The sequence below is a fragment of the Phacochoerus africanus genome, chromosome 11 (assembly GCF_016906955.1).
Source record: "Phacochoerus africanus isolate WHEZ1 chromosome 11, ROS_Pafr_v1, whole genome shotgun sequence".
Taxonomy (NCBI): Eukaryota; Metazoa; Chordata; class Mammalia; order Artiodactyla; family Suidae; genus Phacochoerus; species Phacochoerus africanus.
This window is the reverse complement of record NC_062554.1, coordinates 38,686,633-38,714,598: the sequence shown is the minus strand read 5'-3', so window position 1 is coordinate 38,714,598 and position 27,966 is coordinate 38,686,633. Positions and strand designations below refer to the sequence as shown.

The 27,966-nt window shown below is 42.7% G+C and overlaps 1 protein-coding gene across 1 annotated transcript; it reads right to left on the bottom strand.

Moving 5' to 3' along the window:
• Positions 1–399: 399 nt before the first annotated feature.
• POU2AF2 (POU class 2 homeobox associating factor 2) lies at positions 400–27,966 on the bottom strand (the record flags this gene model as incomplete). The annotated part of the gene is made up of 4 exons (XM_047754352.1): positions 400–1,147; positions 2,560–2,858; positions 5,558–5,600; positions 27,847–27,966. Coding segments are annotated over 4 exons (867 nt in total), but the record flags the coding sequence as incomplete, so codon positions are not given.

Below are 27,966 nucleotides of genomic sequence, written 5' to 3'. Positions count from 1 at the left end.
ATTAAGGCTACCACTGAGCAAACAGAGGTTTTGGTCCTTGTTATTTTTTGGTTAGCCTAGTTTTTGGACATCCTGGCTTTAGGGCAGAGTTGAAACCATGTGCATATGAAACCATCATGTCCTGAAGCTCATCCTATTGCAATGACAATAAGGTATTTATATGTGGTGCCACATTTGTTACTTGCAAGTTATTATTAGTAATGTGTTATTTGCGAGTCACTGTAAGGAGGAAAATGGATGTAATGCTTCATACATTAAAGTGACATGGTATAAAATGAATTTTACTTTATGTGCCCTCATCTATTGTATGTATCTGCATTCTCTTTTACTGAAGAATACATATAGTTCATCACTAAGAAAAATTGGACAGGCAAATTAGTATGTTTTCTGCTCTGCATAACATTTTTAATATGTAATTTCAGAAAAAAATATCAGTGCTAAAAATGATACTTCAAAGATAACAGAAGATTCAGAACATAATGGGTTACTAAATCCCCCAGACACCTCACTGTCAGGTAGTCTGACTAAACTATGGTTCCCAGTAAGTACCCTGAATTCACATTGCATGTGTCTCAGTGGGGCTGTGGTGGGCAGATCACAAATGAATGCCATCATCCAGTAACAGAGGGTGGCACGATGGCTTATCCTAAAAATCCAGTTCTGAAAGAGCTGCCACCACACCACAGGGGTCAGTGAGTACAGAAAGTGACTGAGAGGGAAGCACAGAAGTCCTCCGGTGTCCTCAGTAAGCTCGGCGGCACTCATAGGTCCCCCAAGCCAGGCTCCCGTCTTCTTTGGTCCATGGAGAAGGGTCCGGGAGGGCAGAGGTGTCTGTCCCCTGGTCTGTGGAGAAGGGCCCCCCTTTGGGTGGTGGATCATTGGACATGGTCATGAAAGAGGTGAAGGGGTAGGGGGACGGGGTGGGGTACCCCTGCGTGTGGTACAGATCCTCCAGTGCATGCAGTGAGTAGGACTGAACCCCAGCTAGGGGGGCCCCCCAGCTCGAGCTCCTGTGCTGGGCAGTGCTCCCCCCTGACTCTAGCTGGGAGAGGCAGCTCGCGCTGGGTGCCAGGCTCTGCAGGGCGTCGGCTGGTGTGGGGTCTGGCTGGCTGAGGCCTTCGGGCACTGACTGCTCCCACGAGTCCCTCTGAGGAGGATGGAGAGATCACTGGTTAGTCATGAGGTGACAGTCTGATGTGGACAGATGGACAGATTTCCTTCCCAACACGGGGTGCTGCTGGCCCACATCTTCCAGAGCAGACTTGGGGTCCTCCCTCTGCTGTCCAAAGCCTCCTGAACAGGCAGGCAGTGGAAGTTTTAGTTCCTTTCTTACTTTACAGTTAGATTGTGTGTGCGTGCATGTGTGTGTGTGTGTGTACAGAGATGAGAGAGAGAGAGTTCTTTCCTCAGAAAACAGCATTGAATGAGTGAAATGTGAAAATAATAAAAGGAACATTTTAACAGCATTTTTTTTTCCATTTTTAGGGCTGCACCTGAGGCATATGGAGGTTCCCACGCTAGGGGTCAAATCGGAGCTGGAGCTGCTGACCTGCACCACAGCCACAGCAATACGGGATCCAAGCCGCATCTGTGACCTACACCACAGCTCACGGCAACACCAGATCCTTAACCCATTGAGCAAGGCCAGGGATCGAATCCACACCCTCATGGACACTATGTCAGGTTCTTAACCTGCTAAGCCATAACAAGAACGCTACAGATAGCATTGCATCATTTACTCCTGGAAGGAACAGGCCTCTATACTACGCAGTGGGGGCCAAGTGGGCTTCTGAGCAGGCTGGGAAGGCTACCCCACCCTCAGTGAAAAAACAGCTAAGAGCCTCATAGGCTTGGAGCTGGAAAGATGTGGGTTGGATTCCTGGCTGGGCCACCCACTACCTTCCTGACGCTGAGTACCTCATTTTGTTCATCCCTAAAATGGGGCTTTCATTACAGTATCCTGAGTTGTTGCAAGTAATAAGTGAACAGAGGCATATAAAAGTTCCTGCCTGGAGTAGATAATCGATAACGTTAATTCCCATTCTCCTCCCATGGCCTGTTTTTATCTAAAATCCCATCTTCAGAGAGTTGTTCCCTTGTGGTGAACTGTGGCTTCCCAGTTTTGTATAAGCAGGTCACTGGTATTCTTTTTTATGAACTCATCTCCGAAAGGATTGGGAGAGACCAAGGGTCTAGAGGGTAGAGGTACCCTGGGGGAGGGGAGACTGAAGAGGAGGGGGAGAGAAGTCCTGAGGCACTTGCCCTGGCTGAGGGCAGGGTGACACATCTGGAAGATGGGGAGAATATTAACAAAATGGATATATATCCCGTCTTATTAGTCCTCCCGCCCAAACCCCTGGATATAGCCTCCTGTGCTTGGCTGGATCCTAGTGGGGCAGGGCTCCTGGCATCTCCCCAGATGACACAGTGAAGCACCCACCCCCCCCTGCCACCCCCAGTCTTTGGGAAGAACAGACCTTTCCGTGGAGCTGTTGGGCCAGTCAGGTCTAGGGGTCCCCGACCCTGGAGACCTCATAAATCCAGTCACTGCATACTCACCAGCACCAAGGGTGTGGGGTCGCTGGGGAAGGGTGGTGGCAGGAGGGGTGGCAGGGGCGAGGCGCTGAACAGGGAGCTGCTGTTGGGGGTCAGGGCCGCAGGGCGGTGGTCCCCGTAGGGCTCCGGGAAGTAGGAGTCCAGGAGGGCCGGGTGGCCCTGCCCTGCCGAGGACTCGCAGGCAAAGGGCTTCGCCACGCTTGGGGTGCAGGCGTCGTTTGCAAACTGCTTCGTGCTGTGGAAGTCGGAGTCGGATAGGAAGGCTCTCCTGACACCATAGTAACCTGACATCACCGGGGAGCCTGTTGCCAAGGGGAAAACAAATGGGCAAAAGCTTCCTCGGAAGGAATCTCTGTTGCAGCTGACTCTGTGCTAAATAGATAAATAAATGTCTTGGAAAGCATTAAATATAGTGAAATTACCTCTTGTAACTGGTCCAGCCCAAATAATTGATATGTTTCAAGTTCGCTCTGCTTTTCTATGTACTAGGCACTGGGTAGGAAGGGGTCAGGCTTAAAGAGAATAAGAATCTCCTGGCATTTACACTTTATCTAATGAAGCATCTTTTTCCCAGCTTCTGAGCTCTGTCCGCATAGACACAGGACCCTTAACAAGAGGGGGCTACTAGGGCATGTCATCAGAGATTGAGTAGCTCTAGATAGGTGAGATTAGGACTCCACCCCAAATCAGAGGCTGGGTCTACTCTACTTCTAGCTCTGTGTATACACCTTTTAACACCTTGTCTTGCACTAGCAGGCATCAGAAATGGCGTGCTTGTTTGCTTCTGTGTAGCCAAGTGAGAGGCCCACAGAAAATGTGTGTGGTCCGGCTTTGAAGAGTCTGGTGTTATTTGCTGCCCTCTTGTGGCCATACCGAGCCCCTCACTCAGCTCACCCGGGGAACTGCAAGCTTGGGAAGAAAATGCCTGGCTTAGAAATTTCCCCGTAGTGGAAATGGGGAGAGGCTGAAATTGAGAAGATCTCATTTAAGGGAAGGCCGGGGAAGTGGTCCCAGAAGAGAAGAGATGTGGAATTGCTAAAGGCTTTCTGATCCTGTAGCTCAGTTGTAGCAGGAAACTCTTATCATTTGGAACATGCTCAGGAACATAGACTCAAGGGCTGTAAAACTGATTTTTTTCCAGCTGGTGGTGGGTGTGATCTAATTAGCTAAGGCTTTATACCCCCGGAGTCCCAAAAGGGCTGAGTGGGAAAAGGATGCTGGTTCTTGTCTTTCTTACCATCCCCCACGACTCCTGAGTTTTGTCTCTGCCCACCCTGTGTCCACTCTTCCGCAGGGACAGAAGACGGGTTCATCAAGACCCTTCCTTCTTCTTGTTACCCTGACTCAGCCACACAGGACTCTGCCTACACAGCATTTCCGGTCCTGATGTGGCACGTCTCTGATGCTTGCTACTCTCTCACCCAAGTTACAGTCCTCTTTCCAACTGCTCTGCAGGTTCTGTGGGGGCAGAACTTATGTCTGTGTTCAACGATTACATGTAAAGTTATTCATTCATTTAGAGGAAATCAAAATTCCTCACAGGGACTTATGGCACAATTCCACTCACTCCACTTTCATCTTAAATTCCACAGCCCCCAAACTTCTTATGTGCTCATGAATTTGAAAGCTGCAGGTCAAGGTTTCCCCATAAGCATACTTACTTGTCAAGGCAAAAAGAACCTCTGTGCAAATGAAAACTAATATCAATCAATAAAGTTTCATTTCATGCCATGAATTTGTATCCACAATAGCGGTTAAGGCTGAGAACAGAATGAGGAATGAGGAAACAAGGCTTCCAGGATCTCATGTGTGCATTTCCCAATTTCCGAAGAAAAAAGCACAACGAAAAAAAAATCCTCTGCTCTCATAGGCATAGTTTTTTCTCCTTAGAAAGAAGAAGACGTCTCAATGGAAAGAAAAACTGCAGAAATTTTCTTCTGCAGAAGGGAGCAGATATGGCCAGATTCTAGTGACAGTAAATATGATTGGGAAATATGGCGCAGCGACTTGCTGATATGGGGGGTCTTCTGCTCTTATTCTTTTCCCTAATCCAGCTCTGGAGCTTACTAAAATTATTGAGAAAGCCTATGTCACTTCTGAGTTTGGATCTAGAAAGAGTGTGTGTGTGTGTGTGTGTGTGTGTCTGCGTGTGTGTCTATATGTGCATGTATACACATATGAGACTGCCCCCAAACTATTGTTGAGAATGGCCATTTTCCATCCCCACAGGAGTATTTAATGAGACATAAATATTAAAATGAATATAATTTGCTTAACTAAGTGCCTGGCATATAGAATGCACCAGTAATTGGTATTTCCCCCATCTGCCCTCTGGCCCTCTCTCTTTCTCTTCTAAAACTACTGCATCAGACAAGGAGAACAGACTTGTGGTTGCCAAGGGGAACGAGGTTGAGGGAGAGATGGAGTGGGAGGTTAGGGTTAGCAGATGTAAATTATTATACCTACAGGAGATAAAAAACAAGGTCCTACTGTGTAGCACAGAGAGAACTATATTCGATGTCCTAAGATAAACCATAATGGAAAAGAATGTATAGATACAAGAGGGTGTATGTATATGAATAACTGAATCACTTTGCTGTATAGCAGAAATTAATACAACATTGTAGATCTATACAAGGTCGAAACTACACTTCGATACAATAAGGAAATAAATACAAATTTCAAAAAGGAAGGACATGTGCTATCAAATCATAGTGCCAGAATCGTAGATCATAGGACCAGAATCTGAGACATTTTAAAACTGTATCAAGGGCCTACTTGCTATTGCTTTTGCCCAATAAGCTTATTATGCTGGACAGAGTGCACTCGAAATGCAGGAGTGACTGAATGAGCCCAGATCTGCCTGCCCTGATGGTATATTTTAAAAATAAATACTTTAAAGTTGCAACATTTTCAAGGCGCCTATGAAAGATCGGAAGTCTAAATACCTGATTTAAATGCCAAAGGGAAGGAATTAATTGCCTCAGAGGGCAGTACTCACCTGGCATGGGGCCAAACGGAGACTGGGCCGAGCTGATGCTGCCCTGGAAGACAGAGGCACACACGTGGCTTCTTCTGTAGTTGCAAGTTTGAATTTTTAAAAAAGGCTTAAGAATACATTTTACAAGCTTTATTTTCTGACACTAAGAAACATTTGGGGGGAGTTGAGTTTAGAGGGGGCCCCAATTGAAAGCGAAGGAGGCAGGTACCAGAGAACAAACTTTTACAAGAGACAGAGAGAAGCCAAAGTTTAAGATTCTGGTAAACAGGCCAAAAAGCAGCTGCTGGATGAAGTGAAGTGATTTATCCTTTTTTTTTTATTGTTTGTGCTACACCCTTCATCAGATATGTATCAATGATTTATATACATATATACCCACATACACACACAAATGTGGTTCTGTTTGGCTTTAACATTGAATGGCCACTTTTAAAACGGTCTGCCTCTCTGTAAAGTGGAAGCTTCGCCAAAGGGAGAGACCTTGACGGTGACTCAGTGCCCAGAACAGAGCGTGATTCGTAGTAGACACAATAATGATGTGGGATAAAGAGCCCGCAGTTTAGTGAGTGTGGGAGGTTGAGGGATATTGTTGGTTGAATTACGTCTCCCGAAAAGGTATATTGAACACCTAATTACCAGTACCTATGCATGAGACCTTGCTCGGACATGGCATCTCTGAAGCTGTAACTACTTAAACTGAGGTCATCCTGGAGTCTTGTGGGCCCTAAATCCAATAGGGCTGATGTCTTTATGCGAAGAGGGGAGACACACATGCAGAGACACGGACACAGAGGGGAGAAGACAGTGTGAAGAAAGAGGGAGAAATTTGAGAGGTACAGCTTCAAGCTAAGGAACACTAAGTTTCACCCATAACCTCGAGAAGCCGGGAAGGGGCAAAGAAGGATGCTTTCCTCAAGCGAACAGAGGGAGCCTGGCTCTGCTGACAATTTGATTTTGGACTTCTAGTTTCCTGATTTGTAAGACATAAATACATTTCTTTTGCTTTGAGCCACTGCATTTGTGGTCATTTGTTAGTGCAGCCCCAGGACACTAAGACAGGGAGGGGCTGATGATGAAACAGACGCTTCATTCTAGCGTGAGGAGTGGCGTTGCAGGGAAAGATGGGGGGAGGCGGATACAGAAGGTACGAGTGAGGGCGAGGTGGGAACACATCCTGGAGGAGATGATGCTTGAGCTGACTGCCGAAGGAAAGGTATCCAGGTGTGGAGAGCCTTAAAATACGCAAATGCAAATGCTGGCTCCAAGATGCCCAGGAACAAAGTGGAAAATGTAGCTGTTGCAAAAGCTGAGAGTCCTCCACATCTAGTTCTTTGGCTTTGAGCTCTTAGTCCGGACCTTGATCATCCTACAGACCCTCAAGAGTTGGAAGCGATTTTATGGAGAGTCTTATTCAACCACTGCTCAATGCTGCAATCATCTCCTTATTATTAACCCTCAGTGCATTTAGCCTCTAGTGGTGGAGAACTCGGCGCCCTCTGAGGAAGCCCGTTCCTTCTTTGGGGACCTCCGACTGTTGTTACAAAGTAGGCTGAACAGAGTCATGTTCTTAATTTTAATATCCTCGGTCCATACAGAATGAGTTAAACCTTCTTCCATACAGAGCTCTTCAAATCTCTGAGGGTAACCCATCATGTCCCAACTGTCTTCATGAGTCTGGGCTGCTATAATAAATACCATAGACTTGGTGGCTTCAACAACCATTTCTCCCAGTCCTGGAGGCTGGAAGTTCAAGATTAGGGTGCCAGCATGGTCGGGGTCTTGGGAAGAAGGCTCTTTTCTGGCTTGCAGATGCCTGTCTTCTCTCTGTGGCTTCATGTGGCAGAAGGAGAGATTATCTTTGCCCTGTGTCTCTTCTCATAAGAGCACTAGTTCCATGCATGGGGGCTTTACCCTCAAGACCTAATTACCTTCCCCAGGGTCTCATCTCCAAATACCATCACACTGGGGATTTGGGCTTTAACATGTGCATGATGGAGCTGGGCGTACAAACATTCCATCCATGGCACCAAACTGGAATTCCATCTTCTCCGGGCCAAATATCCTCTAATCACTCAGAAGCAGTACAGTACCTGAGAGCGAACACTCTGGAACCAAAGTGTCTGTGTCTGAAGCCCAGGCCTGCCTCTTATTAGCTGTGTGATCTTGGGCTCATGAAGATTAAATGTGACATTACGTGTCAAGCACTTAGACTAGTTCCTGGCATAGGGTAAGGAGGATCTAAGCAGTAGCTATTATCACTCTGATGCATTTTTGTGCCTCTCCAAATCTATGGCATATTCTTCTAAGCATGTTTTCCTGTTTAATAAGTTTAACACTTTCTTTTTTAAAAATTTGTTTTATTGGTGTTCTCATGTGATTCAGAGGGGTAAATATCTGGCGTTGTCACTGCGGTGGCTCAGGTCGCTGCTGTGGTTCAGGTTCCATCCCTGGCCTGGGAACTTCCACATGTCACAGGTGTGGCCAAAAAATAAACATCAAAAAATAAAATGTATTTTATTGAAGTATAGTTGATTTCTCATGTTCGGTTAGTTACTGCTATACAGCAAAGTGATTCAATTTGACATATATATACATTCTTTTTCATATCCTTTTCCATTACGATTTATTACAGGATATTCAATATAGGTCTGTGTGCTATACCTTAGGATCTGGTTGTTTATCCAGTCCAGGCATAATATGTGCATCAGCTAATTCCAAACTCCCTAAGAAGTTAACTTTCGGCTGGGAGGAGGGACCTGCTGGGCACACGGGGTGAGAGGATGTGGAGGGCAGGTGCTATGGTGTCTGGTATGGGAAGGAAGGAGGCAGTGGTTCGCCATAGAAGCACTGTGGCTGGGCACCTTTCCCCACATTGCCAGGGTCTATTCCTTCTGGCTTCTCTGCAGCAGCCTCCTTTCCTGGCTAAGTGGAGTGAGGCAGGGTGGTAGCTGTCCCAGGTGCTGCCTGCAGAGATGTCCTATTACTCATCTCCCACCTTCTCTCCCTCCCCTTAACTGCTCTGTCCAAGGCCAGGCCCGGGAGGGAGGCTTTTGGGAGACGCAGTACATGTGCCCGACGTGACACGCGATGGATGGAAGTATCAGCACCTGTGGGCCACGCACTGGTTCATTAGTTGGCAAGGCTCTGCCAGAGGCACGGACATGTCTGTGCAGACCCAGCCCTTGCAGCTTCTTCTGCCACCACCAATGCTGCCAACAACTGTCTTACACTCCTTCTTCTGCCCAATTTTTTGTTTTGTTTGTTTGTTTTTGTTTGTTTGTGTTCTCCTTAGGGCCACACCTGAGGCATATGGAAGTTCCTGGACTAGGGGTAGAATCGGAGCTGCAGCTGCTAGCCCACCCCACAGCCACAGCAATGCTGGATTCAAGCCACATCTGTAACCTACACCGCAGCTTGCAGCAAAGCCATATTCTTAACCCATTGAGTGAGACCAAGGATCAAACCTGAGTCCTCATGGATACTAGTTGAGTTCTTAACCCACTGAACCACAGGAGGAACTCCTCTTCTGCCCAATTGTAATTACTGCTGTGAAATTGCTAGCACTGTACCCTCCCCAATCCAATTTTTAATAACTGAAAGCTCTACAGTGGTTTCATAACTCTATACCTAGTTGATTTTATTTATTATTTGATGGAAAGAAGCCTCTTGTATTCATTTCTCCCACAAAATTTTGTCCTTTGCCTGCTGTGGAAATTAAACACTGTATTTCCATTCTTTATGGTTAGTCGTAAAATTTTACCTTGCATATTTAACAAAGAACACAAACAGTATCTTAAACCTCCCATCGTCAGGTAAGATCCTTAGGACATGAGCTCTTATTGTTTGTCTCCTGATTTACATGAATATGTCTTTTCTTACATTTCAGCTTTTTTTTTTATTAAACCTCCACAAATTAGACATTATTTCATCATCATTTTATTAAGTAAATCTGTATTAGATTTACTTACATGTTCACTATTTTCTTTGCTTATTGGTCCTCCAAACGTTTTTCTAGATTCATTCTCCTTCCTCTGAAGTAATTCTTTTTTTTTTTAAAGTGCTTTAAAGATATTACTCCACTGTCTTGTGGTTTCCATGACTGCTGTTGAGAAGTTTGCTGCTAATCTTATAGTTATTCTTTGCAAAAACATTTCTGACTACTTTTTTTTTTTAAATATACTCCCTTTGTCTTTAAGGTTTTTCAAGTTTACCTCACTTTAAATTAGATCTTTAAAATTTATTCTGCTGGTACAGGAGGTGCTTCATGTAGCTGGGGATTCATCTCTTTTGAAGTTGTTTCAATCATCCTCTCCTTAAACACTGCCTTGTCTGTATTACCTGTATTCTCTCTTTCTAGGTCTTCTTATGTATGTTACACATTTGACTTTTATCTCCTGTATGTCCTTAACTTCTTATTACTTCCTCTGTATCCATGATTCTCTGTTCTATATTTTGGGATAGATTGGTACAGCTTTCTTCAGATCTATATCCAGTTTACTAATTCCTTCTTCGATGGTAGCTAATTTGCTATTTAACTTATACATTGCATTTTTTAGTATCAATGAGTACTTATTTTCTTTCATTTATATAAAATCCATTTGATCTTTAAAAAATTTGCTTGGTATTTTGTTGAGTGTTCATTATTTATTATGTTACTGTGTATTTGGTATTTGGTGATTCTAATATCTGAAAGTCCTGGGAATTAAACTTTATTGTTTATGCTGGCGTTCATTCCTAGTGATTTATTTCCTTATGCATTACGCGATCTTTAATTGAAACTAATATCTGGTTGACCTTAATCTGTGAAAATATGGGGTCCTAAATTGAGGTTGTGTTCCTCCAGGAGATTTATGTTTATATTTCTCAGGAGGCAGCTCCTTTCAGTGTTCTCCAGGTTAATCTTGGAGTCCCAAGTTCAGTTCTCCAGTCTTGACAAAAAAAAAAAAAAAAACTCAAGGACCAGTCCTCATGTAGAAAGCTAATTTGGAACTTGTACTTAGGGAGATTTTTTTGATATGATCATCTTCTCATAATTCAATGTCCGTATTTCTACTCAAACATTTTCCCCACATTCCATGCCAACCTTCAACCCCCCAGAAAAAGAAAACTCTGGCTTTGGTGATTCCCCTTACTTCCCAACAGCTCAACAAATTAGCAAACTGTATTTAAAGCAGGATCTAGTTTTGCTGTGGGTGCAATCTCCCCATCGCCAGACCATCAACTCTGCCTGAACCATAATCAAATCCTTAAATATTAAAACTAAGGAGTAGTGTCCTATTTTTCACACAGCAGCTTTTATTTTTAACCTTTTATTTTTCTATGGCTTCCAATATTTTTTAGCAGAGATATAAATTACAATTAGGGTAATTCATAAGCACGTCCTTGTCATAACTTCAAAAACACACTATTAGGCACTTGGCCGCATGTGTTATATGTACTATCTTATTGAATTATCACATGCCCCCCACAAGATAAGTAACACTATTTTCATCTTAATGATGAGGAAATTGAAATAGAGAGAATAACCCAGGTTCCCCTGCAAGTAAGGTTGGTGGTGGTGGGTGGGATCAAACAAGGACCTTCTTATTTCAGAGTCTGCTTCTTAACCACCACACCATATTGCCTTCCAAAAGTTTTAGTAACTTGAACATAAAAGTGGGAAAACTTCATAGCTAAAAATTAGTATAAAGGAAATATTCAGGGAGATCATATAATTATATAAAAGCTCAACAAAGAGGGTCTAGTATTTCCCTGTGTATATCTACTTCCCTATATATAACCTTTAGTCCTTCAGTGGATTTTTTTGGGGGCGGATCACCTTTATTAAGGTATAATTTAGGCATAATAAGATTCATATAATTTGATGGATTTGACCATTTTAACTCCTGTGACCTACAGTAGTGATAGGTCATGATATAAAACTTTTGCATATAATCATTTATAGCTGTAATTACTACCATGTCCTCTATGGTGACCTGGGAAATATTTAGATGGATATGTAATATAAAAAGCAATGATAATGCACAACTTCAGTTCATCTCCCAGAACATCAGAGAGTTCTAAAGGACATATGTTGGCACTAGGAAGGAGTTCTCTGGACTGATTTCAGAGCTGGCATCCCAGATTTATAGGTTAAGAAAGAACAACTTAAAACATGAGCTCTCAGCATGAGCATTAGTTATCACTGCTCATGTGAGGGGAAAGCACATTCCTTTTTTTCCTTGTTCAAGATCATATTCGGTTGCATCTCATCATATGAATTCTCCAGAAATAATATTGAAATTAATATTGAAAAGCCCATAACTTTTGACCAAGCAAGATGGTATATAATTTTTATTTTGCATACTGCAAACAACAGGATCCTGCAATGCCAGGTAGCCAAATTTAGAGGTTTACATTTGAATGAAATTTGCCAGTCTGCAACTTCCTGTAGCTAACACAGCAGCCTCACAGCTGCCCCAAAAGCCCCTCCATGAAAATGAGTTAATTTGAACTAATAGGTCACCACGGTAGTAAAGTGATAAGATTAGGAGTTTCCCTTGAGTACATTTATAGTCATTTTTATGGCCCTATAATATTTTCAGGTGCCGAGCTAGTTGAAGAAACATATTGAAATGTACTAAGGAAGAAAGCTCTGAGGAGCAAAAGAGTTTTCACACTGTTGCATAGTTTATTCAAAAAATTCTGATTATATGGTTTAGAAAGTGTCTCTTTAAACTTAAAGATCTTGCTACTCATGCTTAAATAATAATTACAGCCACTTGTGAATAACTGGGATCACTTTTAAAGGAATTCACAGTGTTTTATATATTTGATTTCTCATTACCATCACATCTGTGGTTGGGAAAGAGGTAGAACTTATGATATACTGAAGTTTCTAGAACCATGCTTTACTATGTGAATTTAGACCTACCACAAGTCATATGATTTTCTTCCAGCTTTGAAATGAAAGTAAAGTTCATGGCCGATGTAACGCAGCCTTTAAATGGGGACCTGTGTTAGGATGGAATATTTTCTTCCTCCAGAAGAAAATAGGCAAGGAGATTTACACGCCTCAGTTAAGGTGGCAAGTGTGAAGTAGAACCGGGGCATTCTGATTGGTGTGAACTTTTATAGAGCGACTAAACCATATCGAGCCTGTTCTAATCCAGCTTATTAGTTTTGCAAAGTTTGAAAGATGTTTTGATTATAGACCAGTTATCTGAGTTACATAGTAATTTCATCATAAATAAGAAAAACACTCGATAATGAATAGCAACGGCACCTGTAAGCATCTACCATGTGCCAGATGCTTTATTAAGGTTATATTCTCAGATCCTACATTGCTGTGGCTGTGGTGTAGGCTGGCAGCTGTAGCTCTGATTCAGCCCCTAGCCTGGGAACTTCCATATGCCGCAGTGTGGCCCTAAAAAGCAAAAGCTAAATAAATAAATAAAGGCTACCTTGTTTGAAAGTAGATAAGATCATCTCGAGTTTACAAAAGAGGAAACTAAGCATTGGAAAATTTAAGTAATGTGCGCCAAATTATCTATCTAGTAAGTTACAAAACTAGGCTTTAAACCCAAGCTCTCTGACTTCGAAATTTATTCTCCCTCAACCTCTCAATGACATAACAATCAGGCTCTGTGCACTAGCCCTGCCATCAAACCAAAGATATTTACCGGACACCCTCTCATGTGCTTAGCATAGGGCTAAATGTTTTAGGTGCTAGAAAAAAGTGCCACCAAAAGGCTGGGATTAGGATCCACTTAGGGATATAAGCCATTTGTTGTAGATTAAACATTGCCACAATTACTTCGCAGCTCTTCCCATCAATAAGTGGAGTGTATCTCTCTCCCCTTTGAATCTGGGATGGTTTTGTGACTTGCTTTGGCTAACAGAATGTGGCAGAATGTGGCAGAAGTGATGTAAGAGTTTCAGAGTATAGGCTTCAGGAGGATTTGCGGCTTTCACCTGCATTTGCTTGAAATGTTGCCTTATGATCTCCTCTTAGAAAGGTCAGCCTCACCTCTTGGAGGATGAGTGAGTATGTGGAAGGGAATACAGGCCCTCCTGCTGACAGTGAGCACCAACTGTCAGACATGGAGCCATCTTGGACTTTCCAGCATGGCTGAACCTCTAGTGGGATGCAACTGCGTGAGTGCACAGAAGTGCACAGCCAACCCACAGCATTGTGAGAAATAATGAATCCTTATTATAGTTTACTAAGGTTCAGGTGGGCTCTCTTTCAGCAATAAGTAACTGATAGAAACATACCCAGGAATAAGTAGTTCATGGTATAGGACAGTGTGTACCTGGTTTCCACGTGCCCGATCCATGCTCTACAGACTCTGAAAGTCACAAAGGGAGCAAATCATTGTGCTGAGGATTTGAATTTGGCACTGAAAGATGAGAGGATGCAGAAGAGAAAGGCTGATCCCAGGTGCAAGGAATTTTGTGAACCAAGCATAGAGGTGGAAAAACACAACTCTTCTTCAAGGAATAACAAGCACGTTGGTTTGACCGGAGAAGCCTCAATTAATTAAATAAAAGTGTAGTGTGTGCCTACTATGCATCAAGATTGTGGTCATTGCCAGAAATACAAAAACGAATAAGGCATGAATTCTATTTGTATGGCGCATACAGTTTCATAAAGAAGACAGTTGCATAAATACATATGCAATGGGTGTAACAATAAAAATAAGCTTTGACAGGACCCGCGTTTTATGAATACATATTTCATACCAGACTCTTCATCAGGCACTTTACATAATAGTGTGTGTCTCATCATTTTTAGTCACAACTAACACTTGCGTGCTTTATATAGCCTGCACTCTGCTAAATGACTCACACGCATTGTCTCATTAGCGCCTGCCTCTAACCAGTGAAACAGACTGTGGTACATTATTATCTCTAACGTACAGACTGGAAAACTGATAGTATAAAGGACTTTTCAAGGTCACAGAGCTAGTGAGTGACATAGACTGGATTCTCCTAGGTCTACTCTCACCATGATTTAGTCCTGGTAGAGGGTGGGAGTGGGGTAGGGCTGAGGGGAGGGGTCGGGGTGCGTTGCTGTCTTGAGGGAAGATGACTGAACACATTATATCATAGGTGATACAGCAGTCCTGTTTTGAAGGATGGAAGGAAATCAGTAAGCAGATAGGATAAAGGGCCTTGTAGTTGGGAGCAAAGCAGAGGTTCAAGTGTGTGGATAGCATGTCCCAGACATGGAAATGTGTGCAGGAAGTGTGCAGGCAGGAAAGCTGGAGAGAAGCTGGAAGAGGGAGTAGGAGCGAGGTTATAAAAAGCTTTCTTGAGTCATGCTAAGGAGCTTGGACTTTGTCCGGTAGCAGGCAATAGTCCTTTATTTTTATTTTTTATTTATTTTTTTCCTTTTTGGCTGCACCTGCAACATGGTCTGTGGAAGTTCCCGGGCCAGGGATCAAATCCTGTGCTACAGCAGTGATGGGAGCCACAGCAGTGACAATGCCAGATCCTCAACCCACTGCGCCACCGGGAATTCCAGAGATGGTCTTTTAGAAGTTTCTTAGCAGTGTAGACATGCTGAAAGTGGCATTCTAAGAAATGTGATCTGCTGCTGGAAATGATGGGTCTCCACAGTGTTGGTGGGGTGAGTGTCTGGCTGTGACAGCTGAACAGACCCAGTGATGCAGGTCTGGTGGGCTCTCCTTAGGGCAGGGTTTCAGGAGGACGGGAGGTGACCTTTCTATTCACTCCACTGGCTTTGCATGAGAGCCTGGCCAGGGCAGCTCTGTAGATGCTCAGGGCTGCTGGCCACCTGTCCCCATTGTGCCAGTTCCCAGGGCTCTTTCTCTCTTTTCTTCTTTATCACCAGCCTCCCCGCTGATACCCGTGTGTAAAGAGGGGTCTGGCACATCTGTCTCTACAGCCCTATCTATTTACAGAGGGCTTAAATGATTTAACAGGGCATTGTACAGGGCCAATCCTAAAGCCTATAAGAATTTTGAGGAAGAAATATTGAAACATACCTCCTTAAAAACATTTACCTTGCACGTATGTGGCCTAGATTATAGAGGATTTATCTCACAAAGTCCTTGTGTCCAGCATCATCAGCTCAGGTGACGGGACAGGCGTTGTCATTGACATGAATGGAGACAGGAAAGAATTAAGTGCTTTGCTGAATGCCTTCAAACGTATGGAGGAAAAATGAAGACTAGAAAATCAATTTGTTTAAATTCTCTCTTTGGAGAAGGGTATTCTCCGTGAGAACATTATTTTTGCATTTTTGTAAGAGTGCGTGTCCATATCTAACATAGATTCAGATGTTCATTAACCTGTTGGTGCAACGACTTACTTGCTTTCTAATAAAATGTGATAGGAAAATTCTGGAAGCTTGTACCTGAAACCCAGTGTGGTAGCCCTGGGAAGTAGAATGAGGGGATTGGTAGGCAGGGGAGGTCAGTAGACTTTGGTTTTTTACTTGATACTGTTTTATTATGTTTGACATTTTATCACCAGTTTCTTTTGCAATTAAAACAACCAATTAATACATTTAAAATAGACTTTAGGTTTTATATATTTAGTGTAAACCTCAAATATTTAAAAAAACATAACTGTAAGGGAGTGACATTTGGTATATAAACTATTTTCCGTCCTTTGAAAAGTAACACTGTCACAGAATTCCAACTTTCTGACAATTTCTTGAAATTTTACTGTTAAAATTCTTCAGCTTGGCATAAAATTATGTCCAGACTGCCTCTGTGAGAGAGCGATTTCTGTTGCTTAAGTTACAAATGAAACACATTTTTTTTTCACCCCTGCATCTTGGTGTGCCTTTGAAATGCTATTTGTATTTATGCAGCTAAGTTAGAACAATAGGAGCCAACGGGATACATGTTAATAAATGATCCTGTGCACTTTGGCCAGAACAGAATCTGCAGAATTTCAGCCCTGCCAGAGGCACGCGCTATGGCTGTTTCATTGCAAAACCTGATTATTTTTGCAAGCTGTGTGAAAGAATTCACCACCAAGAAATATTTTAAATTTCATGAGATTGAAAAAAAAAAGCTACAGAACCAATTGGACAGCTGAAAAAATAAGTTGCTTGCAAAAAGGTTTGCCTTTATTATTATTATTTTTTAAAATGTTCGCAATTGTGAAGGAGCAGGTGGTTGGGTGGGGAACATGGACAGCCCTGGAGATGTGAATCAGTTCTCTAAACAGGGCAGGACAGAGGGCTAATTAAAGTCAGACAATGGGCCATTTTGAAAGCTTCAGATAAAACATTCATTCAAATGAATGCGGGGGATCTACTATGTACTTCTGTATTCAAACATTGGCGTTTTGAGTTTACAAGGCATTGCCTGCTCATAAATTTTTTTTTTCTTTTTTAATTCTTTCTGGGCTCAGGAAGGGAGTTAGTTGGTGAGGTTCATGAGCAATATGCAAAGCACAGCCACCATGAGAGTGAGTGAAAAGTGTGGGGGACACTCCCAGGGTAGACACTGATTCCCTTTATCAATAAGGGATGTTGTGCAAACATCAAAAGAATGGATCCTTCTGCTGGCAAGTCAGAAAAAAAGTAGCAAGGGCAAGTGAGAAATTATAGCTTTCCTAAGAATTTAATAATCAATATTATATATATATGTGTGTGTGTTCTTTTTCATATTCTTTTCCACTATGGTTTATCACAGGATATTGAATATAGTTCCCTGTGCTGTACAATAGGACCTTATTGTTTCCCCATCCTGTATGTACTCCCAAACTCCCAATCCTTCCCTCCCCCACCGTCCTTCACCTTGGCAACCAAAAGTCTGTTCTCTTTGTCTGTGAGTCTATTCCTGTTTTGTGGATACATTCACTTGTGTTGTATTTTATTTTATTTTTTATTTTTTTTTGTCTTTTTGCCATTTCTTGGGCCGCTCCTGTGGCATATGGAGGTTCCCAGGCTAGGGGTTGAATCGGAGCTGTAGCCACCGGCCTACGCCAGAGCCACAGCAACGCGGGATCCCAGCCGTGTCTGCAACCTACACCACAGCTCAGGGCAACGCCGGATCGTTAACCCACTGAGCAAGGGCAGGGACTGAACCCGCAGCCTCATGGTTCCTAGTCGGATTCGTTAACCACTGCGCCACGACAGGAACTCCCCTGTGTTGTATTTTAGATTCCGCATATAAGCAGTATCATATGATATTGCTCTGTTTGGCTTACTTCACTTAGTATGGTAATCGCTAGGTCCATCCATGTTGCTACAAGTGGTATTATTTCCTTCTTTCCTATGGCTGAGGAGTATTTCATTGTGTATATGTACCACATCTCTTTATCAAGGACATTTAGGTCGTTTCCATGTCTGGGCTATTGTGAATAGCGCTGCAGTGAACACAGTACCCACCCCTTTCCTTAGCGGCTCCTGAATATATGCAGAGGATGCAGAGGATTCTTTAGTGCGTCCTACTGTGACAGATTGCTGGACCCTGTGTAGGTTGGGAAAGCATCTAAAAGGTGGAATGACCAGAGTCAGCAGGTCAGTGGAGCTGGCAAGCTCTGCATTTCCCTGGGCATGGGATGTCTTCCAGCCTTTTCCTCCCTTCAGAAGGGAGGGATCTGCTATGGTCTCTTCCTCCCATAGGAGGAGTGGCATTCTACATTGGTCACAGGAGTGATCCATGCAATGCCAGCTTCTCTGGTCTGCTCGGCGACATTCAGAAAAGAAATCACACTTCAGCAGAGGATAGAGCAGGGCAGTAAGCATCAAGGAAGAAGAAGAGGTCAGAGAGAAATGGGTTGGGCAACACATGCCCCAGAGAGCTCTAGAGGAGCAGCAGAGAGGCTCCAGCAAGGTTGGCGTGGTGGGCTTAGACTCTGGCTCCCAGGATGTTTTCCTGTTTTACAGGGAGGGCCAGGTGCCATGCGGAGCCCAGGGGAATAGGGCAGAGAGGGACGACACTCTGGAAGTGGGTTCTGAGACAGGGCTAGAGATGGGTTTTAGAAGGAAATTATGGACTTGTATGTCTAGTTTCTTCTAGGTACCATGGGAGAAGAAGGTCCTGGCTCTGGTTTGGGTGTGGCGTCATCTAAGTAGTCTATGGAATCACTGCAGGGACAGGCAGGGACATAGACGTGTGGTTGAGAGGGAGCAAAAGTCATGATGGGTCACACTAAGTGAAACAGAGAAAGATTAGTATCCTATGATATCACTAGCTTGCGGCATCACCCAAAATGACACAAAGGAACTATATACAAAACAGAAACAGACTCACAGACTTTGAAAACAATTTATGGTTACCAAAGGGGAAACGCTGGGGGGAAGAAATAAATTAGGAGTTCGCAATTAACATATACGGAGGGCTATATATAAAATAGATAATCAACAAGGATACACTGTATAGCACAGGGAACTCTACTCCATAATCTTTAATAACCTATATGGGAAAAGAATCTGGAAAAGAATGGATATATATGTATAACTGAATCACTTTGCTGAATACCTGGAACTAACATGACAATGTAAATCAACCACACTCCAATATAAAATAAAAAGTTTTTAAAAAGCAGCAGGGACTTATTGTACAACACAGGGAAATATAGCATTAATTTGTAATAACTTTAAGTGGAGTAAGTCTATAAAAATATTGAATCACTACGTTGTATACCTGAAACTAATATAATACTGTAAATCAAATATATGTCAATAAAAAAATAATTTTTGAAAAGCAGTGATTCCACTAAGGATACTGATTTACATTAAAAAAGGAAAGTCATGATGGGGCCACCATCACACAGGGAGTGTGAAAGGTGAGCGGAGCACTGAGTGGAGGCCCCGAAGTAAACTGGTTATGCCAAAGCTAGTCCTTCCTTGGTCCAGAAATGTAAACTTTAGGAGTTCTTGCTGTGGCTCAGTGGGTTAAGAACCTAACCAGTATCCATGAGGTTGTGGGTTCGATCCCTAGCCTTGGTCAGTGGGTTAAGGATCCAGGGTTGCCACAAGCTTTGGCTGCAGACGTGGCTCAGATCTGGTGTTGCTATGACTGTGGCGTGGGCCAGTAGCTGCAGCTCTGATTTGACCTGTAGCCTGAGAACCTCCATATGCCATGGGTGTGGCCCTAAAAAGACAAAATAAATAAATAATTTGTTAAGGGAGTAAATGGATAGTGAATTCTGATTAAAATGTAAAGACTTTTATTTCCTTCTTCCTGCCATTTGAAGTTGATGTCTTCATGAAACAGTTGTCCACAGGGGCTTAAGTATAGTACTTGGTTTGTTATCCAAGACGGGTTGTGTCTCTGGATATTTAGGACTGTAGGATGGGGGAGTTGGCTCTATCTTAATGAAATGCACCAAGATGAAGCTTCCACTCTAGTCATCTCATCCCACAGAATGGAGGAAGGTGGCACTGCTGAATCAGAATAAAAAGAAGTTTGCTAACAGTTGCATCCACTATTTCGTTGTTTGATTTGCTCATAGAGAATCAGTTTTTCAAACTTACAACAGTCACCCAGTGGCCTAATGATTGATTCACTTACACTCTAATTAGAATGTAGTAATGAAGACAGAAGTATCTAAGTCCCAGTGCTACTATTCAGGCCCATCACCCTCTGTGGGCATCTGCCTTTGGGCAACACATTCGTGTGGTAAGATGGTAAGATTAATCAAATGCTACTGCACTCCAGGTACCAGCAAAACCAGAAAAGTTGCCATTTGCGGAGCATGTCCAATGTGCTGGAATTTTCACAACACGTCTGTCGTGGGTATTACTCTCTCCGCTTACGCAGAAGGAAATCAAAGCCCAGAGAATTCTGATCACTTTCACACAATAGAGTCAGATCCTCAGTCTGTCAGACTTCACAACACTAGCTCTTAACTGTTTTCTCCTTATGCTTTTCCTTCTGGTCTGGAGGGTCCAACAGAAAAAAATGGAAAGAGCAAGACATTAGCTCATTGGGGGAGAGATTTAAGAAACCAAGCAATGATAGTGCAACCCAATAAATATCTTAGAAAAATATGCTGGAGGCTCTGGGCGTAGAGGTGAGTGTCTGGGAGACCTTAGCAGGTGAGACCAGATCTAAAGTTTGAAAGGTTGTGCAGTAGACTAGGCCTCCCGACTTTCCCTCCATTTCTCCACCTGTGGATCCGGGGGGTCCAGTCAGTACAGATCAGAGACAGAGTTTCACCTCTGGACCACCCCCTCCACCCCCTTGCCTTCTGTTTGGTCTCTCTAGTCACTGCTCACCTAAGTTACTTTCTTCCTTCAAAGCTTAGCTCAAGGCTGACTCTCCTCCAAGAAGTCTTCCACCAACTCTGTCTATGCCTGACTACTCCTCTTTTCAAGCCCCACTGTGTTCACTGATGGTCACTATCATGTGTTTGACCCTTGGAAACCAAAGCCATCTTTTAATTTGCAATCACTTATTTCACATATAATTCCTTCTCCCACAAGTGGACCGCACATTTCTTCAGCTCAGTGAATTTCTTACATCACTTGAATTCTAACGTTCCTTGGGTACAGTATCTAATAGTAATAGCATTGATTGAACATGCACCATGTGCAAACCCAATGCAAACATTAAATCTAACCTTTACAATAACCTTGTAAGGTGAAAGTTATCACCTTCTTTGATACTAAGATTAATGTGCTTTTACAGTCCTCCTACAGTTAGCAAATGACAGAGCTGGGATTCGAGCTCAGGACATCTCAATCCAGAGCCCAAACGCTTCATCATGCTTTGCTGCCCCGTGTCTTAGATGAGAGACTGCTGCAAACCTAAGTGCTAAAGGTTCCCAGACAACAGAGTGGTCCAAGACTTCAGCTCCAAGGAAGCAGGAGCCTGAATATGGACTAGTTCTCAGAGAATCATAAACAGTGAGATAGGAAAGTCTGAAATATGAATAACAAAGAAGACAAAGGAATGGGATAAACTTCTTAAATTTTGAGTATTAAATTACTGAACTGGAAGGGATCAGATGCTACTTTTTTTTTTGGCCATGTCCACAGCATGCAGAAGTTCCCAGGCCAGGGATCAAATCAAAGCCAAGCAGTAACCAGAGCCACCGTGGTGACAACTCCAGATCCTTAGCGTGCTGAGCCACCAGGAACTCCCGCTCTATTATTTTTTTGACGAGGACACTAATGCCCAGAGAGGACAGAAGAATTGCTGGAGACCACTGATAGCCAGAAGGGTGGGATTTTAAACAGACTCTGAAAGGTGCAATTTCTCTTTTGGTGCAGAAGAGACGTTTCAGAGTTTCAGGGAAATCAGAGAAACTTTGAGATACTATAACATACAGTTTCCAGTTGCTTCTTTTCTTTTTTTAAATGCTTCACAAGAAATCCAAATGCAAATCACAGACGGGGACATCATAATGTTTACACTCGGTGGTAACTGAAATGTACATATGATTGGTGCCATCAAACAGCTGCTGGATATAAAACAAAACACATCTCTAACTAGCAGTGCTGATGGAAAGATAGTTGTTACAGATAGAGCTAAGCAAGGTGCATCTGTTCTACCCTTAGAGTTCACCAACATCCCAAGGAAGATCAAACACTTCCATATGATCTATGCCATAAACACACTCTATGGCTCCCACTCACCTTCTGTTCTTCCAGTGTTTTCCATCAGTACGTACTATTGTTATGCCTCTTTCTGTGCTTACAATATTTTACTTCCAAAATTCATTAGGAAAGATTATTAACCAAGAAACCTAGCTGCCAATATGGCCTCATCCTATATGTTCTTGATGTAGAGATTTAGAAAGACATAGTAAAAGAAAATACCTGGTAAGTAATTATGAGTTGAAAAACAGACACTTGGGGCTGGTATGAAAAGAATCACGCCAAGCAAAAATAGTTTGTTTTTGGTCTGGCTTTGTACATTATGTATACCTCAAGGCCGATATAATCCAGATTTATTTCCCACTTGGGATATATCTCTGCATTTCCCTCAGTTCAGATCTTCTAAAAGCAACCAGAAATCGTTACTTGTTTTTCCTCACATTTTTGTAAAATATTAACTTAAAATGACTTTCCTGTCTATTTCCTTATTGTCCCCTGCGATAGCATTTTGAAGAATGAGCAGCACAGGATAGCTATTGGTCTATAAACCAATAAAATAGAATAAACATCAGACCCTGATCACCAGACCCATTCTTAACGCCCCCATATTGCATTGTGCCCCCTCCCATTCCACTGCACAATTTTAACTCTGAGCTCAGCCCCGTTTCCTACTTAGCAAGTTTAGAGTTTTTTTTCCCCCTCATGCAGCTGTTGTATATTCATGACTTTAAATGAATCCTGATGATAGCTTGAGAGAAACTTGATTAGACAGTTCAATAGCCTGCAAATTATTCATTGAAGTCCAAAGCAAAATGAAAAGTTGTGGCTATTATGCCTCCTGATTCTGCTGCTTCTTTTTAATTTTACTACAGATAACTGAGAATTCACAGAATTTTGTGATATTATTAAAATTTTTCAGTGATTGGTTTTTGTAGAATGTCATTTAAATAGTGTAATTGAAACAAATGCAATGTAAACTTATATCAAAATTCTAAATATAAAAAATAAAATATAAGCACACAAAAAAGTCTAAATATATATCTTTTGGTACTAGCTGTTGGTGAGTGCCTCATATCTTAAAGGTTCTGGTAGAAGATCTAGTAGTATGGTAAAGAATAAAGAAAAACAGCAAAAACTATCACAACATTGTAAATCAAGTATAATTCAATAAAACTTAAAAAAATAATAATACAGAAAAATTTTAAAAAGAAAGAGGAAAATGATTATTTAAAAACAGGTCTCACAGAGTTCCCACTGTGGCACCATGTGATTGGCGGTGTCTTGGGAGCGCTGGGGTGCAGGTTTGATCCCTGCTCCTGCACAGTGGGTTACGGATCTGGTGCTGCCACAGTTGTGGTTTAGGTGGTACTACCACTCGGATCTGATCCCTGGCCTGCGAGCTCCATATGCTGAAGGGCAACCAAAAAAAGAAAAAGAGAAAAAAAAAAACCAACCAAAACTCCAAAATAACATTTCTCCATGATAATAGCTGTAAAACCACAAGATTATGGCTAAAATGTACAGAAGGAGTTTTAAGTCCAGTCTTTGGCCAAAGTCCCTTTTGATGCAAGGGACTTTTTCCCCCTTTGATTTCTACTGCAAAAATGTGAAAAACATTTCATGGTATTGAAAACAGATGTTCATAAGGGAAATTGTGGTCAAGAAGGATCGGCATCACCTGTGTAAATGTATCCAAGTGCTGTCCCAAAGAGAAGCACAGCAATGTGGGCAAATAGATGCTTCCTAAAGAATACTTGTCCAGGGGACGTAGTTTTCGTAATATCTGTGTATTAGTTTCCTAAGGCTGCTGGAACAAATTACCACAACCTGGGTGGCTTAACAAGACCAGAATTTATTCTTTCATGGTTCTGAAGGCGAGAAGCCCAAATCAAGGGGTGGGCAGGGCCAGGCTTCCTATGGGGCCTCAAGAGTCCACATATGGCCTCCTCCAGGTTTGGTGGCTGCCTGGCTGCCTGGCTACCTTCCCTGATTTGCTCCCACTCTGCCTTCCTGGTTACATGGCCTCATCCTCTCTCTCTGGCTCTCTTTTTTTTTTTTTTTTTTTTTTAAGGGACTCTTCCACAGCATATGGAGGTTCCCAGGCTAGGGGTCCAGTCGGAGCTGCAGCTGCCAGCCTACACCACAACCACAGCAATGCAGGATCCAAGACAAGTCTGCAACCTACACCACAGCTCACAGCAGTGCTGGATCCTAAGCCCACTGGCCAATGCTGGATCCTAAGCCCATGAGAAAGGCCAGGGATCGAGCCTGTGACATCCTCTTTTGAGTGTCTTCTCTTCTGTGTGTGTGTCTCTTAAAACTCCCTCTGATAAGAATACATCTGAGTGCATTTAGGAATGAGCACTTCCAGGGCGAGTGCCTCCACTCAAGATCACTCACTTAATCCCATATTTTGCCATTTAAGTCAACGTTCCCAGTTTCCAGGAATTTGATGCAGGATCTTTGGGGCTCCTTTATTTGGCCTATCATAAAATGTATGGTGAAACCATATGATAGGGTCTCCGATCTCCCCAAGTTAGCCCTTGACTGGTTATTACCCATGTTATCAGTAGCCAGTTCTGAACACATCTAAGAAAGTCTCTCTTATCTGAACTTATGCAGGATATCAGACTCACTGTTACCTGGTGAACTGGGATGAAAAAGAGGAGGTGGTGTCAGTATTACCTGTGCAGGTAGAGCCCACAAATGCTGCTAGTAACAATCCTCCATGACTCCTGCTCACTGGGTTGTGTTTGCAACAGGTGCAGAGAAATTCTCGGAGTCAGTGATTAATTAATAGAATATCTTTCTTGGGAAATACAGATATTCTAGAAGAGTGGTTGAGGTGAAACATGAGCAAGTCAACTCAAGTCAATTCATGGAGATAGCTGAAGTCCAAATAACCACGTTTGGGGACAATAGGCATTTAACTACCCCAATTTAAAAGGTCTTTAAAATGAGAAGGTAGGAACATAAGATACTTGCAGTGAGATACTGAGTAATAGATGAGAACATCAAGGCGAGGCTGAGTTCTCATGGCTTGTGGACCTGATGCCTGAGAACGACCACAGTTCTAGCTGGTTTGCACCTTTCCAGGCCTTTCTCTATGATATATTTTCTTGTGCTTTGATTTCCTTAGTTTGCAATAACTGTGGTCTGAATGTCTGTGTCCTCCCAAATCTCACGTCGAAATTCTAAGGCCTCGTAAGATTGCATTAGGGGTGGGGCCTTGGGGAGGCTATTAGGTTATGAGGGTGGAGTCTTCATGAATGGGATTATAAAAGGGCCCCGGAGAGTTCCCTGAGCCCTTCCACCACGTGAGGATACAGTGAGAAATCTGCAACCCAGAAAAGAGCCTTCGCCAGAACCTGACCATGCTGGCAACCTGAACTTGGACGTCCAGCCTCCAGAACTGTGAGAAATAAATGTTTGCTGTTGATACGCAACCCAGTCTGTGGTATTTAGGGATGGCAGCCCAGACAGATGAAGACAGCTTGACTCTAGATGATTCTGCTCCAGTCCACACTGGTCTTTCCCTTTAAAAGGGAGGTGGAACTAGGAGTCAGAAGACTGTGCTAACTGCAGCTCGCAAACAATCCCTTCCCTTCTTTTGCTCTCAAATTTTTCATCTGTAAAGTGGAAAACCATGTTGATATCAATCTCGCAGGATTAGTATGTCTATCGAACAAGAGAGCACACAAGAAGTGCCTTTTAAACTGGGCTTATGTAAATAGTATTCCAGTCTTCGCACCACGTGGTTATGCTGCCTGGTCTTTTGTCTTTAGCATTCAGTGCAGTGCTTGGGTTACATGGTCTTGCATTTTTTAAAATAGTATTTTTCCCTTCCACCAGGATATTCAGTGTTTAAGAGCACAGACCATGTATCACACATTTTCTGTACCCACTTTTGTCTAACAGTGGCAATGTCCCTGGGCCAGCAGCAATAGCTGAGCAAATTCTTATCTGGATAGAGATAAGAATTTTGGCTATGTGTGGGATTTTGACAATTGCTCTTTGCTTTCGGGTAAAATTCTCACACTGAGATATACAAAGTAATCACCCAAGGAGTTTGTTAAAAATGACCATTCCTTGACCCCAACCCAACAACTCTATGTTAGTAGGCATGGAACAGGGACCAGGAATCTGCATTTTAAAATTAAATCCAATAACATGGCTTACTATTAATTATGTTCGCAGTGTGCTATCTTTTAAATAAGTAAAAGCATCAACAACAGAGAAAACACACTCTTGATAGTCACAGATCTTGTGAGAAATCAGAGTAGGTAATTTTGTAGTAAACACTAGATTTACATGCACCATTTAGATAGATGCCTCTTTGTCTTGTTATGTAATTTTGTCTGGTCTAGCGCTTTATCACTGCATATGTGTTTTGATGACATTGCAAAGGAGGGTGGTATATCCCATTCACTCTGGCAGACACATTATCTGCTCCTTGACTAAGACTTTATCCTCATCATGACTCTTGTCTTCCCAGCTGACAGTGCGCCTGGACCTTTTGCAGGTTTCACAGTTCTAGCTAACTGTTAGAGGTGTCACAGTTCTGCAAGCTTCACGGTTCTTGGCCAGTAGTGCTGGCCAAGCAATCCAATTACATCCATGCAGCTGTGGTTTGCTTAGAGGAGACTCTGAATTCTGTCTGTCTTTCTCTTTTCCTCTTTCTCTCTCTTGCTCTCGTTCACAACTAGATTCACATGTAATCTCACAGCCTCAACAATTCTGAAGAAGCCCCAGGAGAAACAGGGCACTAGGAGCAGATGAGGAGCCAATAATTCAGATTTCTCTTTATCAACTAAGTCCTATTTGTTGAACTAGAAGCGAGGAAGTTGTTTAAAAGCTAGGTAGGCATCAAAAAGTGCAAATAAAAGGTGTTCTTGGATGGGAGGAAATCAAATCTGGGGTTTGTTCACTTGAAAACTGTCCCAGAAGTTTGACTTTGGAGCTGTGTTGAATGTGGTACTGACATTCTGAGCAGAACACACTGGAAGATCCAGGTCCCACTGTGCACCAGCCCCTGCGCCATGTGCTGTGCACGGTGACCGCATTTATTCCTGGTCATCTGTTCTCATGTCCTGCCCCCAGCAACGCCCCTCGGGTGCCTGACTTTCATTATGTTATATTTTACATAATAAGTGATTATATTCCCATCCAAACGGCCAACTGCTATTTCCATTCAAAAATCATCTTTGGAGATTTGAATGTCATTAATTAAACATTTTAGGCACAGAGTAGGGCTATTGAAGACAAGGATGGTACACAGAGATTAGATGTGAGACATTTCTTACTAGGATTTTCAAGTCGAATTTGCATGTTATAGACAAGAAGCTGCTAAGTTGTCTCTATCAGATTTAGAATAACATGTGGATGAAAGTCGGCGTGAGCCTCACTACCCGAGCCTTTGTTAATTCGTAACGGGGGGAAATGAGAACGCCAGGACACATCATCCTTTCATTTCCCCTAGCTAAAGGAGCCAGCCAGTAAACTGACAGTGATCTTGGAATTCTTGTTTCTAGATTGACAAATGTGCCATAATGTTAATCATGGTATATATAGTGTGTAATCATAATAGTATGTAATGTGTATGATAATAACATATAGTGTATATATCAGTTAAAGAAGGGCTTCGTTATGGCAAACATCATACTCAAGAGGTGAGAGATTGGTGTGAAGATAAAGGAAGAAGAAGATCAACTAATCTTAATAGAGGACTTAAGCCCCGAAAGACCCCCGAAGAATGTGTTCCACCGCGACTTACATTAAATCTTGAGTTACTTGTCTGCCTGGATCGTTTTTCTGCCAGTAGGTCTTTGACTGTGTGCTTCACTCTCACGCCTTGATACACCCTTTTGCTGTAGTCTCCTGGGACTTGAGCAAA